Raw genomic sequence first — 15,951 nt, 5'->3', positions numbered from 1 at the left:
TGCTCAACACACTCTCCTTGCTTGTGAGTGCGTTTTGTGATACGGCAGCTCAATCCGATCAGGACGTCCCTGAACTGAAAGAATGGAGGAAGGCAGAATTTTCAGGACACTGCCCCTCCCAGAATGCTAGGTGGCAGTTCCCCTGGATGGTAGCTGTACCCCGGATTCCCTCAGGGCATCCTGGGACATGGAGTCCATTTCCTCAGCCCTGTTGGGTGCCGTTGGTTCACTCAGGGGGAGCTCATAAAGGACCTGGGGACTCCTACTTTCCCTACAACCCGGAAGTACTTTGAAGTCAGGAGGACGGAAGCCCACAGTACTTCCGGGCTGCTTGAGAACTGATGAGGTGTCATTTGACCTGGAAGAAGAGGAGGAGTACTTCCGGGTCAAAAAATATAAAGGACTGGTCGAGACCCAGCAGAGGGAGGGAGCCGGAGTTGGATGGCTGCAGGACAGAGCTTGGTGGGAGGAGTGGAGGAGAGATTTGTGTATAGTTATTATTTTTGCTTCTGTATGGTGGTGGAGGTGCTTTTGGGCACTGCATCCAGAAGAAAAAGCATTAAAGATCTACTTGGTGATTTTACCCTGTGTGCAGTATGTTTGTCTGTTGGGTTGAAAGAGGCAACAGCAACCTCTAGCGTCTTGCAGTTTCCATCTTTATCCTTTATTACCCTAAACTGCTGCACATCTTTCCCAGCTTGGTCCCTCTGTCTAGCCAATTGGTACAGGTGCTTTTCTCCCTCCTTAGTGTCCAACCTCTCCTACAACTCATCATATGCCTTTTCTTTAGCCTTAGCCAACTCTCTCTTCACCTTGTGCCTTATCTCCTTGTACTCTTGTCTACTTTCTGCATCTCTCTGACTATCCCAGTTCTTCTTTGCCATCCTCTACCTCTGTATACTCTCCTGTACTTCCCCATTCCACCACCAGGTTTCCTTTTCCTCCTTCCTCTGTCCAGATGTCATGCCAAACACACTTCTTGCTGTCACCCTTACTACATCTGCTGTAGTTTCCCAACTGTCTGGTAATTCTTCACTACCACCCAGTGCCTGTCTAACCTCCTCCCTAAACTCAACCTTACAGTCTTCCTTTTTCAACTTCCACCATTTTATCCTTGGCACTGCCCTCACTCTCTTCCCCTTTTTGATCTCCAACGTCATCCTACAGACCACCACCCTGTGCTGCTTAACTACACTTTCCCCTGCCACCACTTTGCAGTCTTCAATCTCCTTCAGATTGACTCTTCTGCATAGGATGTCATCTACCTGTGTGCATTTTCCTCCACTCTTGTGCGTAACCCTATGTTTGTCCCTCTTCTTAAAATACGTATTCACCACAGCCATGTTTATCATTTTGGCAAAATCCACTATCCTCTGACCTTCTTCTTTCCTCTCCTTGACACCATACCTACCCATCACCTCCTCATCTCCTCTGTTCCCTTCATCAACATGTCCATTGAAATCCGCTCCAATTACCACTTTCTGTCCCTTGGGTACACTGTTCATCACATCATCCAACTCACTCCAAAAATCTTCTTTCTCATCCATTGCACACCCAACTTGCGGGGCATATGCACTAACAACATTCATCATCACACCTCCAATTTCCAGTTTCATTATCATTACTCTGTCTGACACTCTTTTCACCTCCAAAACACTCTTGACATACTGTTCCTTCAGAATAACCCCTACTCCATTTCTCCTCCTATCCACACCATGTTAGAATAATTTGAATCCACTTCCGATCCACCTAGCCTTACTCCCCTTCCATTTAGTCTCTTGCACACACAATATATCAGCCTTCCTTCTCTCCATCAAATCTGTTAACTCTCTCCCCTTACCAGTCATACTGCCAACATTCAAAGTTCCTACCCTCAGTTCCACTCTCTTTACCTTCCTCCTCTCCTCCTTCTGCCTCCAGACACGTCTCCCCCCTCTTTTTCTCCTTCTTATTCTTCTTCTTCGGCCAACAGTAGCCCAATTTCCGCCAGCACCATGTTGGCTAACAGTTCTGGTGGTGGTTGTTGTTAAACCGGGGCTCAACCAATCCGGTATGTAAATTTGTATTGTTGTCCGTGTATTGCTTTGGCAAAATTTTACACCAGATGCCCTTCCTGACGTAACAGTCCCCATTTATCCGGGCTTGGGACCGGCACAAAGAAACACACTGGTTTGTGCATCCCCTGCAGTTGGGTTGGCTTTGATCAATTCATACTACAAAAAAAATAATTTCCATTGATAAAATGACATAGTTTATTCAGCATTATTATGTTATTTCTTAATTGATAATTCCTCAGAATGTGAACTTACACAATTATAAATACCATTTACTTTTACAACAATACAATATAAATATTATGTGAAGACTACATAAAGATCTGTAATGTATGTTTCAGAGAAAGCTGTCCCAAGTAAGCCTCAAAGTTGGGCTCACATATAATTACATAGGTAGTACAGGTTGCCATTAAATATTAAATTTTTAAATAAAATTGGTCAACTATATCATTACATCAGGCATGACTAACAGCTGGTCAAGTCACAATCAGAAACCATGCAAAATTTAACATAGTATCCTGTTACCTTGCACACATATAATGAATAGTTTTGAAATACTTTGGAGGGGATGAGGCTAAGTAGAAAGCCAAAGGAGTCATGGTTGGAGGTGAGGTAAGATAAAATGAAAAGAATGGGTCTCAGGATGTGGAGAGTGGAGGAAAAAGATTTGGGTGGGAACCCATTATGGTGGGTGTTATGACTGAAATGCCATTAAAAATTCATTATGTATATAGCTTTCGTCTTTGAACAACATAAATTAATTTTGCACCATTGTTTGGTTGCTTTTATTTGCTAAAAAAATTAGTTATTTATATTCTTCATATATTGCCATGGGCGGCGGTGGCACAGTGGGTAGCCCTGCTGCCTAGCAGTTAGGAGACCTGGGTTCACTTCTCGGGTCCTCCCTGCGTGGAGTTTGCATGTTTTCCCCGTGTCTGTGTGGGTTTCCTCCGGGTACTCTGGTTTCCTCCCACAGTCCAAAAGACATGCTGGTTAGGTGCATTGGCAATTCTAAATTGTCCGTAGTGTGTGCTTGGTGTGTGGGTGTGTGTATGTGTGCCCTGCGGTGGGCTGGCGCCCTGCCCGGGGTTTGTTTCCTGCCTTGCGCCCTGTGTTGGCTGGGATTGGCTCCAGCAGACCCCCGTGACCCTGGAGTTAGGATATAGCAGGTTGGATAATGGATGGATATATTGCTGTTTATTGCAACACCATTATTTATTTTTATGGATGTCACAAATTTGGGACTCCAGTTGTCAAGATGCAACTCCTGATTGCTAGAAGACACAGTACTGGTGGTGTGACATCATTGGCATAACTCTTTATGAGCCAATGCCATACATGTACAATCAGATATACTAAAGATTAGTGTGCATATTATTATAGTGAATCCTAGTTTTGCACTCTTTGGCAACTTAACTTTTATTTTTGGTTATTGTTTAGGCTGGGGCGGCATGGTGGCGCAGTGTAGCGCTGCTGCCTCGCAGTTAGGAGACCCGGGGTTCGCTTCCCGGGTCCACCTGCGTGGAGTTTGCATGTTCTCCCCGTGTCTGCGTGGGTTTCCTCCGGGCGCTCCGGGTTTCCTCCCACAGTCCAAAGACATGCTGGTTAGGTGGATTGGCGATTCTAAATTGGCCCTAGTGTGTGTGTTGGTGTGTGGGTGTGTGTTGTGTGTGTCCTGCGGTGGGTTGGCACCCTGCCCGGGATTGGTTCCCTGCCTTGTGCCCCTGTGTTGGCTGGGATTGGCTCCAGCAGACCCCCGTGACCCTGTGTTCGGATTCAGCGGGTTGGAAAATGGGATGGATGGATGGATGTTTAGGCTTTGGTGACATTTTTTTACTGACTTTCTGGTGTTCTGATTAAGACTTGCAGTTCACATCCTGGTTCAATGAAAATATTCTAGTTTGCTCAGTTTGTGACAGTAATCCCAGAAAATGACCATTAGACCAGTGACGAGGATGATGATGAGTAAAGATTAGATAAATTGTTGAGGAATATAAACTCAGATATGAAAAAAATATAAATTTTTGTCTAAATTAATTGAATGTTTAAATTCAGGCACTGTCAATCTCTCTTCATTATACAAAAATTATATAACCAAAACAATACTGATGCTGTACAAATAGCTGTCACCTGTCTATACAAAGTTCCAGTGAACAGAAAAACTAATGGATACAGTGCAACAAATGCCTTACTTTCATTTACAATAATCATCAAGTTGGGAAGATCTTTAGATACCCTGTAATTTACTACTGCCTATTCTAAATCTCAAAAAGGACATTATAATCAAAAGCCAGACCAGTACTTCAAACAAGTCAGTACCAAAGAGCAGATCTCACTCTGGCAGAACTATGACCTACACATGCCCAAACATGGACTTAAAAGTCAGATATATCAGTGAAAGAGAGAAATAAAAAAAACTCTGGCTCAAGAAATATTTTCTGAAGGATTCTGAAGGGATTAAACTAAATTAAAAGCCAAGAGCGAAAAAAAAAACAAACAGACAAACCCAAAAGCAAAAAAAAAAACCAGAGAAACAGTACCTTAACTTGAGAGCAAAGAGTAAAAACCAGATAACCCAACATTAGAAGTAGAACAATTGAAAAAAACAGGAACAAACCGCAATGCTGAAGCTGCCATTTGATGCGCTTAAATTGCCCTGGAGAGGTTCCCCAGCAGCAGCAACAGGCCCCACATGGCTCAACTTGGAGAATATAAATAACATAATTTAAACAACAATAACATTTATTTATATAGCACATTTTCATACAAAAAAGTAGCTCAAAGTGCTTTACATAGTGAAGAAAAGAAAAATAAAGGACAAAATAAGAAATTAAAATAAGACAACATTAGTTAACATAGAATAAGAATAAGGTCCGATGGCCAGGGAGGACAGAAAAAACAAAAAAAACTCCAGATGGCTGGAGAAAAAAATAAAATCTGCAGGGGTTCCAGGCCGCGAGACCACCCAGTCCCCTCTGGGCATTCTACCTAACATAAATGAAATAGTCCTCTTTGTAGTTAGGGTTCTCACAGAGTCACTTGATGATGATGGTCATCCAGACGTCTGGCTTTTAATCCATCACTGTTGGAACATCACGGTGCTTTGAGTAGATGGTGGTGGTGCCACCACCAAAAGGAAACCGGAAAAAGAAACAGTAGAGAGTAGGGGTTAGTACAGATTTTAGAGCCACCATGAATAGTTATTATAATGAATTGGATATACAGAGTATCAGGATTAAATTAAAGTGAAGTTATGAGAAGGCTATGTTAAAATAATGTGTTTTCAGCAGTTTTTTGAAGTGCTCCACTGTATTAGCCTGGCGAATTCCTATTGGCAGGCTATTCCAGATTTTAGGTACATAACAATAGAAGGCTGCCTCACCACTTCTTTTAAATTTTGCTCTTGGAATTCTAAGGAGACACTCGTTTGAGGATCTGAGATTACGATTTGGAATATAAGATGTCAGACATTCCGATATATAAGATGGGGCGAGATTATTTAAGGCTTTATAAACCATAAGCAGAATTTTAAAGTCAATCCTGAATGACACAGGTAACCAGTGTAGTGACATCAAAACTGGAGAAATGTGCTCAGATTTTCTTTTCCTGGTTAGGATTCTAGCAGTTGCATTCTGCACTAGTTGCAAACGATTTATGTCTTTTTTGGGTCTTCCTGAGAGGATTGCGTTACAGTAATCTAGTCGACTGAAAACAAACGCGTGAACTAATTTCTCAGCATCTTTCAATGATATAAGAGGTCTAACTTTTGCTATGTTTCTTAAGTGAAAAAATGCTGTCCTAGTGATCTGATTAATATGCGATTTAAAATTCAGATTACAGTCAACAGTTACCCCTAAGCTTTTTACCTCCGTCTTGACTTTTAATTCTAATGTATCCAGTTTATTTCTAATAGCCTCATTGCATCCATTATTGCCAATCACTAAAATTTCAGTTTTCTTTTTATTTAGCTTGAGAAAGTTACTATTCATCCATTCAGAAATACAAGTAAGACATTGTGTTAGTGAATCAAGAGAATCGGGGTCATCAGGTGCAATTGATAAATACAGCTGTGTGTCATCAGCATAGCTGTGGTAGCTCACGTTGTGCCCTGAGATAATCTGACCTAACGGAAGCATGTAGATTGAGAAGAGCAGCGGACCCAGGATAGAGCCTTGTGGAACACCATATAGGATATCATGTGTCTTTGAGTTGTAATTACCACAACTAACAAAGAATTTTCTCCCTGCCAGTTAGGATTCAAACCAATTTAAGACACTGCCATAGAGGCCCACCCATTGACTAAGGTGATTTCTAAGAATATTGTGATCAATGGTGTCAAATGCGGCACTCAGATCTAAGGATGAGAACAGATAAATGGCCTCTGTCTGCATTTACCCGCAAATCATTTACTACTTTAACGAGTGCAGTTTCTGTGCTGTGATTTGTTCTAAAACCTGACTGAAATTTATCAAGAATAGCAGGTTTATTGAGGTGCTCATTTAACTGCATAATAACTGCATAAAGGACTAGACACAACAAAGCTAACCTGAAATATTAAGACAAAATAATTAACAAATAAAATTTTCATCAATACATAAATCAGGAAACAGAAACAGCATTAATACTATTTACAAAATTATTCATAAAAAATAATAAAAAGAGTAAACAAAAAGAAAGGGCACGTGAGCCAGGGACACTACCTTGGCTGAACCATGATACTAGAGATACTGTATGCCTCCCCAAATTATCATTGCTATTCTTAAAATACAATTCAAACATGCTAAATCTAGTTTGAAGCTATTTTGGGCTGGGCCTAAGCTCATCATGGAAGCAACAGGTACATGCCAGGGCACCCGCATGCACTCACCTACAACTGGACTAATTTAGAGTTGCAAAGTAAACTAATATAACTATCTTAGAGAACTAATATATGTAACTAATATAAACATCTGAGAGAAATGTATGTTTAAATTCTACACAGTGACAGAGTAGAATTTGAAAGCAGGAATTTTGTATTGTGAATTTTTAATTGCAAATCATTCTACCACCTTCCTGTTTGATCATTATTATCATCTTCTACTATTTATATTTTTTACTTAAGGGTCATGGGAATTGGGAGTCTATATGGAGTATATATTTTGCAAGGCAAGAACCAATAATGCCTAGAAGACCAGTCACTCACACTCAGTCTTTCATTCATACTGAGCCATTTTGAAGTCATCAAACAACCTAATCAGTAAATCTTTGGGGTTCGGTATACACAGAAAAACCCACATGGAAATGTGAAGTGTGTGCCAACTCCATAGAGACAGCAGCTGTGCTTGGCATTTCAACCGATTCACCAAGAGTGATGAGGAACCACTTGGCCACCACACGTTTCATGCAATAGAAAATAAGGCTCTTGAGCAGGGTTGTATAATATCATTCAGCCATGGGTATACTTGGAGTTGGTAATGTTTGTTAATGTAACACAGCTGATATTTTCTATTAATATTGTTTATCTTTCTCAAACCAAATAAATCTGACTCAGGGTCTTGACAGCACCAGGCAAGGAAGCAGCCTTGGGCAGGATGTCAGTCCATTTTGGGATATTATCATTATAATTTGATAATTTCTACTATTTTTTCTTTTTGGATATCATTTTGATTTTAAACATGATGTTCATTGCCCAATTACTATGAAAACTGGAATGAGTGAAATAGGCTAAATACCAATAAAGTTGAAATAACATACATATAATGAATGTACAGTATTATATGACACAACATAACATATCCTGTCTAAAACCCACTTGTCCTGAAGAAGAAAATTTTTGAACTGCAGACTAATTTTATTAAGTTTAAATTATTTTGCTCAATTAAACCAGGATGAACTTAAGCTGCAGGATTTTAATTAATAATAATAATAATAATAATAATAATAATAATAATAATAATAATAATAATAATAATAATGCATTTTATTTATAGGGCACTTTACATTAGTAGTAAGGCATTGCAAGCCTGCTTTCTTGTACACTCTTCCTGCATTGTAGTAATAATTGGTTTACAGCTTAATGGTGGAGGGAAAAGAAGGCAAGTGCACACCACAGAACCACAGAACCTACTTCAGTTAGTTTATAATTTAGGAATGAATGGACATTGCACCACTAGAAATTGAAAAATTAGTTTACATCATAAGAAAGGAAGAAGCACAGAAGTACTTAAAAGATCAAAAACTTTGATCATAATAATTCATTATAAGGACAAGATAGTCAATCAAATGTGTATAATGTCACATGTCCCAGAATTCCATGTGTGCATTTTATATAAATATGGCTTGTACGAAGGACAAAAGAGACGACAACAGAAGGGCAGTGACAGAGGAAGCAATGTCAGAGATCGCGACACATTTAACAATGTAGATTACAGTATGTTGAAAAACATGATTTATTAATAATACCAACTCTTAAATCAAAAGCCTCCTAGGACAACATCCACACCTTGACATTTCTGATTTTCAGTAAGCTTTACAAAGACTGTTTATATCCAGACTTCACCATCTATTTTATTTTCTATTATATTCTCTCCTATCTGGTATTGTTATACATTATTAAACACCATATTTTCTATATTTTGTCTTTTATCTTTACTTATTCAAATAACAAAAAGATGCTGTGTATGGGAAGACTGCTGCTTTCTTGCCCACGGGGCTTATCAAGGCTATGAGGTTGCTCCTCAATAATTAGAACTGCGGTAATAGTAAGAAATTTTTTAGTTGGTAAGTGGTATATAACAAAAAGAGATGCCCTTTAACGTGTGCAGTAAGGATATCTGCATGTTTATTAGTGCTGATGAGAGTGAAACACTATATAGAGAATGTTATGTGGAATACTGCAGAGAGACTGGCAATTGGCACCACTGAGTTGATAGGATCACTATGTGCATGTGTGTGTATCTATGTGTGTGTGTTAATTTTGAAAGGTGGGAGTAGACAAACCTGGTGAGTCTCACAAACTTCATGATAATACACCACTTAATTCAATTCAGTGACACAGAGGGTTGTAGCCAGTCCTGGCAGCATGAGGTCTAAGGCAGGAATTGCTCCTGATTAGGACTTGACGTCATTGCAAAGCACAATTCCATCTTTACACTCACACATCCTTAGGAGTACTTGGAGGACAAAAACTGTAGGACACTGAGGGAATGTGCAAACTTCCTAAAGACATCAACTGGGGTTTGGCCTCAAATACATGGAGCTGATTCTTGGGGCAACAATGGCAAAAGTTTGACACCTTGCCACCCCACACCTAAACTGATATGTTAAAAATGCAAGGTATATAAGAGCATCTCCAAATTTTCTTCAGTGTCAACATCCAACCCACTTACTGTACTTTTCTGGAGAACACTGGACATTGTGTATACCTTAATGATAATTTAAATGTATGGGCTGTATTAATTTATATTTTATATTGTACCTTATATAAAGCTTTTTACAAAGTGGCATTCTACTCTCCTTACTGCTTTACATGGTACTGGATGATGACAGGAAAATTTCCTCTGAACTTTTCATGGGTCAGAACTGCTTTCATATTTCAAGCAAATGGCAAAAGACTTGAAGGAAGAACTTTTTTTTTAACTATCATGCATGTTTTTAAAGATATTAAATGAATAAAATCACAAAGCCCTAACAAGTGCAATTTTATTGAGAAATAATACAAGCCAACAAGGGAAGTGGGAGGCCATTAAATTGCAGTATCTACTACATTTCCTCATGTACATACACAAGTTTAGTTTCCTAAGGCAATTATGTCATTAACTTGAAATAATAAGTGGCAATTATGATTTGCACTTCTGCTGTGCAGAGAACTCATTAACTTGTTTTCAAGATCAAAATTTCACATGCTCTCAAATTACAAGATATAATAACATGAAAACATAAAGCGCATATTTGGAAGCCTACCTACTCAGTATGTACGCTAATGAAACCAATATAGGGAACCTTTGAAGAAAGTGACACTGGCGTCTGCTATCCATTACAGAACAACTTTCCATTCCAGTTCCCCTCAATTACACAGATTTTAATACATGGAAGTTATTTGATATCTTAGCCTTCAATAGATCTTGTTTGTACATTTTGATGAACTCTGTTGTAAATATGGAGTTTTCTCAACAAACTTTTTTTCATCTACAAGTGTAACATGCTCAAAATATTTTGATTACTCATAAGAAAAGGACTGGTACCATTTCCAGACTTTATCAGTTGCCAATCTTAAATATTTGTTGGGGTAAAGACCTCTCTATTTAATATTTCTGGTAAGGAGTGCAATTTGATCATTCACAATACTCATTCATCATCAATTTGTGCAAAACACACTGTAATTCACCTGAAAATCATACAACAGACAGCACCAACCAATCCCAGTATGTAAAATAAAATAAAAGTATGTTCAAAATACATACTTTTAATTAACAAAGTACCTTTTACAGGTTTCTTCTGAGTGAGCACAATATAGCACAGTAAAGCAATACAATACAATACATTACTTTCCATTCCTTCTCCGTTGTTTCCTCTGCTACTCTCAGTTGAGTGTTTTCCAGCTCCTCTACCAACTCCAACTCACATGGGTGAGGCAACACGACTAGGATATGATCCATTGGAAGTACTTCTGGGTCATTCTAAAGTACTACGAAGTAGAGAATGAAAATTCCTATAGCACCCACTGGCAGCACCCAAGGGACCTAACTGAGTTGACCCATGGAACTACATTTCCTGGGATACCCCCACAGGTGTTTGAATGGGCACCAAAACCCAGGGATGCTGCTTCCTAGTGTATTGGGGGAGAGTGTAGTCTTGTTCCATTGTTCCCCATGGACTCTCCAATACATTGGTTTCCTGGCCAGATCAAGGACAAGAACCCATCCCGACAGTGTGGCCAACGCATGCATATCATCCACTACAAAAAATGTATATCAGGTATTGAGCAATGCCTTTCAGCTCCAGCCTTTCTAAGACATTTATTGTTCTAGGGCATAGATATTTTCTTATTATCAGATAGCATCAGATTTACAATAATCCCAGATCCTTTTATAGCAGTGTTTGGAGTTATTGCTGTTGAGCTTAGACTATCAAGTGATAAACTTTTGGTTTCCTACATTACATTGTTAGCACATCAGATAATTTTGCTCATCTGGAAGAAATTTAATGCACTCCTTGTACAGTAACTCAGTTACAAAATAATATATTACATAAAACAAAAAAAATATAATTTTCTTTGCAAGAAACTCTACAGTGTTTTTTTAGAAGTTAGCAAGAATTCATTAATTAAAAAAAGTCTGCTGGGCCCCAACCAGTGTCTCTACTAAAAAGAAGAGATGGCCTGTGTAAGGATATACTTTTGTGTTTCTTCACTTTGTGTTCGTTAATAAACCCATAATTTTTGACATAGATAGATAGATAGATAGATAGATAGATAGATAGATAGATAGATAGATAGATAGATAGATAGATAGATAGATAGATAGATAGATAGATAGATAGATAAATAGATAGATAGATAGATAGATAGATAGTCATTTCTGGGGTTTCATTTTAATCCAAAGTCCTCAACTGACATTTATACGGTATACTTTGAAATTGCTATCTTTATACTGGACAAAGCTGTCTTTGGAAACATAACATAAAAAGGAAATTCAAAAGACAAGTCAGAATCAATGTTAATGACACTGGTGCTGTCTTCGACGCAGAGTCAAATATTGTAGAATTTGAAGTAGAATTTGAAGTAGAATTTGAATTCACATTCTCTGAAAAGCAAAAGCACAGAATTAACATTTGAAATACACACTATGGCATTTTACTTAACTTTTACAGACTTCAATTTAGCAACAATCATTTAACACAATTTACAGTTTAAGTAAAAGAATAAGCACATAAATCTAACCCTGTAAAATTAAGTAACTTTTCGTTACATATAAATTATATTTTTAGGAAATGGGGTATAGTTTGCAGTTCAGTTGTGCTTCTAATTCAAAGTGTGATCATGTAACCTGTGTGAAAAAGAGAGGCTATTCTTGTCCTGTTCCTGAACCTAGAATAATATCAAGAGTTTCAAAATGAACCAAAATGATGTCTTTATAAAATAAAATGATAATAGAGTGGGATAAACAAAGGCAATAACAAAAAGTCACAAAGTAAAGTAAATCCTTCTAACTCTGGCCCTTTCTTCCACCTCCAGTTTGCATATCAACACAACTTGTTCACAGAAGATGCAATATCCCTTGCACTTTGCATTCATATAATAATATGCCAGAGCTCTGTTTACAGGGTGCAGCTCAGCATTTAATGCATTTGTACCGTCAAAGCTGATGACCAGACTTCTCATGACCATCTGCAGTTGGATGTTGGAATTCCCTATTAGTAGACCTCAGCCTGTATGGATTGATAACATCATATCCTCCACAATGACCCTCAACACAGGCACTTCAGAGAGTAGTGAACTTTAAAGTTCTTGGTGTCACCATTAATGATGACCTAACGTGGACACAGCACATTTGAAAATCATCAGAAAAGCCTTTACTTTCTCAAATTTCTAAGGAAAATCTAGAAGTCTCCATCTTTGCTCACCAACTTTTACAGATGATGATCACTGAATCTATTGGTAGCGTTACATCAATGTACTGTAATTGCTCCACTCAGGACCACAAAGCAATGGTAAAGTCCTATCCCAGTTAGCATAGGGTCCAAGGCAGGAATAAACCCTGGACAGTTCACCAGTCCATCACAGGGCAAACGCAAACACATTACATACACCCACAACAAACACACACTTCGGCCAATTTAGCATCGCCACCTCACCGAACCTTTCATGTCTTTGAATAAATTCTGGCTAGGTCACTGTCAGCATGGTGGTTGTTTTATTTAATGTGATACTATTTTCATTTTTAATAGAACATACTAACATTTTTAGGTTTATTATTAATTCCCATGCAAGGTCCAGAAAACATGTTCCCATGGAGTGTGCATCCCATTTTGGATACATTAGGTTGCTCAGAATTGACACAGTACATGTCAGTGTGGCATAAGTGTGACCCTGTGATGTACTGATGCCCAACCCAGAATTTGGCTCCTGCCCTCCACCTAATGCTGGCATAGATGTTATCCACCCAAGAACCTAAAATGGATTAAGTAGGTACTGAAAATGAACAGATTAAAGTTTTGGCCACAGTTTTAAAAAGTGCAAAATGTGTTTAGGTACGAAACTTATTGATGTTTTCTAAATAACTATCACCATATGTGTTGTTTTCCACTTTTTTTCTTTGTGTGTTGTGATGGACGGCCGGCAGTTCATCCCGGCCGACACACCCAGGACGCTAGATGGCGTCTTCCCTGCAGCCTAGAGGTGCCCCGGATTCCCGCAGGGCACCATGGGAGTTGGAGTTTGGCTTCACAACCCTGCTGAGGTTCCATGGGTGCCACCATGTGACGCTGCAGGGAGATGAAGGGATTTTTGTTTCCGGGCTGAAAAAAAATACAAGTCTCCATCTGACCCAGAAGTGCTAATGAATCACATGGACAGAAGGACAGGAGCACTTCTGGGTCAAGAACTATATAAAGGACTGGAGGAGACCCAGCAAGAGAGCCAAGTTGGGAGGTAGTGTGATGGAGCTGCTGGGAGGAGAGGAGGAAAAAAATTGTAGTATTGATTTATTGTGTATTGTGGTGGTGGTGCTTTGAAGGCACATTTATCAAGGAAAGAAGAAATTAAAATATTTCCTGGTGCTTTTATCTGGTGTCTTGGACGTTGGTTTAGTGGGTTTGAGGAGCAACAGCACCCTCTAGTGTCACAGTGTGTAAAGCTCGGTATTTATTGTGTTCAAAACACAGGGAACAGAGAGGAGTTCCTGTTGTGATGTAAAATGAATCATAGGTAGGTTTGTCTGCATAAAATATCATGAGATCTGACCCACCTTGTGTAAGCAAAACAGACAAGGAAACATTAAAATGCCATTTAAGACCAACTTTGATTTCAGACAAAGCATATAAATTGGATTTCACTTTTCAAGATTTCATTTGAATGCCCTACGTTTATGAAGGAACAAAGTGTGTGCTTCTGGTCAACTTTGACAGTGATGCAGATAATATCAAATGTACAGTATAAATGGTATCCTATTACAAGTGAGATGTAAGTGTACCTGCTGAAAGTCATTTGCTCTTCACGAGTATATTGAGCAGGGTATTTAGTATGCAGAATGACCCACAACAGGAGGCTCATAATAACAAGTCTGTTATTTACTGAGAGAAAATTAAGTAAATCCATCCATCCATCCATTTTCCAACCCGCTGAATCCAAACACAGGGTCACGGGGGCTGCTGGAGCCAATCCCAGCCAACACAGGGCACGAGGCAGGGAACCAATCCCGGGCAGGGTGCCAACCCACCACAGTTAAGTAAATCCTCAGTAATCTAAAGTAGGTGAAATGCTGAGTATAGTTCCATCTTAATCTATCATAGACACTGCAGTATCAGTATGCACAAATTCCAACAAATTACACTCTGACATGTCAATATTTTTGCAACAATGTCTCTTAATGTGTTTTTTCCAGCATTGGGACAGAACAGAGATTTTGAAAACAGATCAGAGGTCCTTGGAGACCCCTCCAGGTAGGATTCATCCAGCAATCAATGCAGTTAATTCAGCTCAGGGCATGGGAAACAGGAGCATAACTTGACAGCTTTGCATGCAGGGTTAGCATCAACTCTGGAGGGCGGAGTTTAGAACAGAAAGTTAATCTCATATGGGAACCTTTGGAAGGTGGGAGAAAAAGTGGAGTTCCTGAAGGAGAACTCATACAACCATGAGAATAATGTGTAATCTCCACACGGATCGTGTCCAGGGCAGAATTTGATGCAAGTCTCCCAGAACTTTGAAGCTATGGCGATAATATTCCACCACTGTGACAGTGAAATAACTATTAAATAAACATTGTCTTGGTACTTGGGAGAATGTCTTTTAAGATTAGATAATGTAATAAAAATGTCTGGTGTCTATAATACAGGCAAATATATATTATTACATTGGTAATATTCAAATTTTGAAATCCTACCATCCACTTTATCCAGTTGCTTATGAGCCCAGCCCCATTTTTGAGATGCTTACTATCACAACGGAAGATCATTGCAGTGCTAAAGTTGGTGTATAACCCAAAATACCAGTACAGGAAATGGCTCAAGGCTATTTTACATTATCCTAGCAGCCTGCAAGTGATTGGAGCAGCACAAATGTGAGAGGCTCAGTGAGTGGAGAGAGAAAGGCAATTCAAAATTTCTTCTGCCTTTTCTGTAACCTAATCACCAGTGTACCATGCTTCCTGTTATTTTCCAAACATTATTTCCTGTTTTTAAAGTGGTCATAACCTGATGTGTAGTTCTTGTTTCTCTTTATTCTGAATCTTACTGAAGAACCTGATAGACAATAATTGATAGTTTCTACATTTCCTCCATTGTATCTCCATGTCTCCTCTTAAAATATTATTTTGGGACATACTTACCAAGAAGAAGCTTGGGTGATTTGAGCATAGTCCAGAAAACTGCTTTACTCTGAACAACGGTTGCACTGTATCAAAGAAAGGTAGAACTTTACAAATGGCAGCTTATCATGCTGTACACTTTATAAATATAATATAGAAATCCATATACTGTATACACATCTTAATGTATGTGATTGGCTACCCAAAGATTGTCATAATCAAATAAAAGAATTTCTTCTAAACCATTTCCATTCATTCATCTCTTTTCCAGACTTGCCAAGTTAATGGTCATAGGAGTTAAACCACTTGGCACAGCGAAAACCATGGATGGAATTTGTAGAATGACTCTTCAGCTGAACCAGAGACAAGGAACTCATCAAGGACTTAAAATT

General features: G+C 38.8%; 1 protein-coding gene across 2 annotated transcripts in view; it reads right to left on the bottom strand.

Annotated features, from left to right (window-relative positions):
• Positions 1-15,469: 15,469 nt before the first annotated feature.
• Positions 15,470-15,951, bottom strand: part of LOC127527415 (putative defense protein 3) — a 45,509-nt gene continuing 45,027 nt past the window's right edge. For both annotated transcript variants that reach the window (XM_051926093.1, XM_051926094.1), the window contains exon 6: positions 15,470-15,645. In XM_051926093.1, coding sequence (XP_051782053.1) covers positions 15,561-15,645 — 85 coding nt within the window. In that variant the 3' untranslated portion in view covers positions 15,470-15,560. The remainder of the gene's footprint in view (positions 15,646-15,951) is intronic.

Source organism: Erpetoichthys calabaricus, chromosome 4, assembly GCF_900747795.2.
Source record: "Erpetoichthys calabaricus chromosome 4, fErpCal1.3, whole genome shotgun sequence".
Lineage (NCBI taxonomy): Eukaryota > Metazoa > Chordata > Cladistia > Polypteriformes > Polypteridae > Erpetoichthys > Erpetoichthys calabaricus.
Note: the sequence above shows the minus strand (reverse complement) of the source record. Positions and strands in the feature narration are given on the sequence as shown.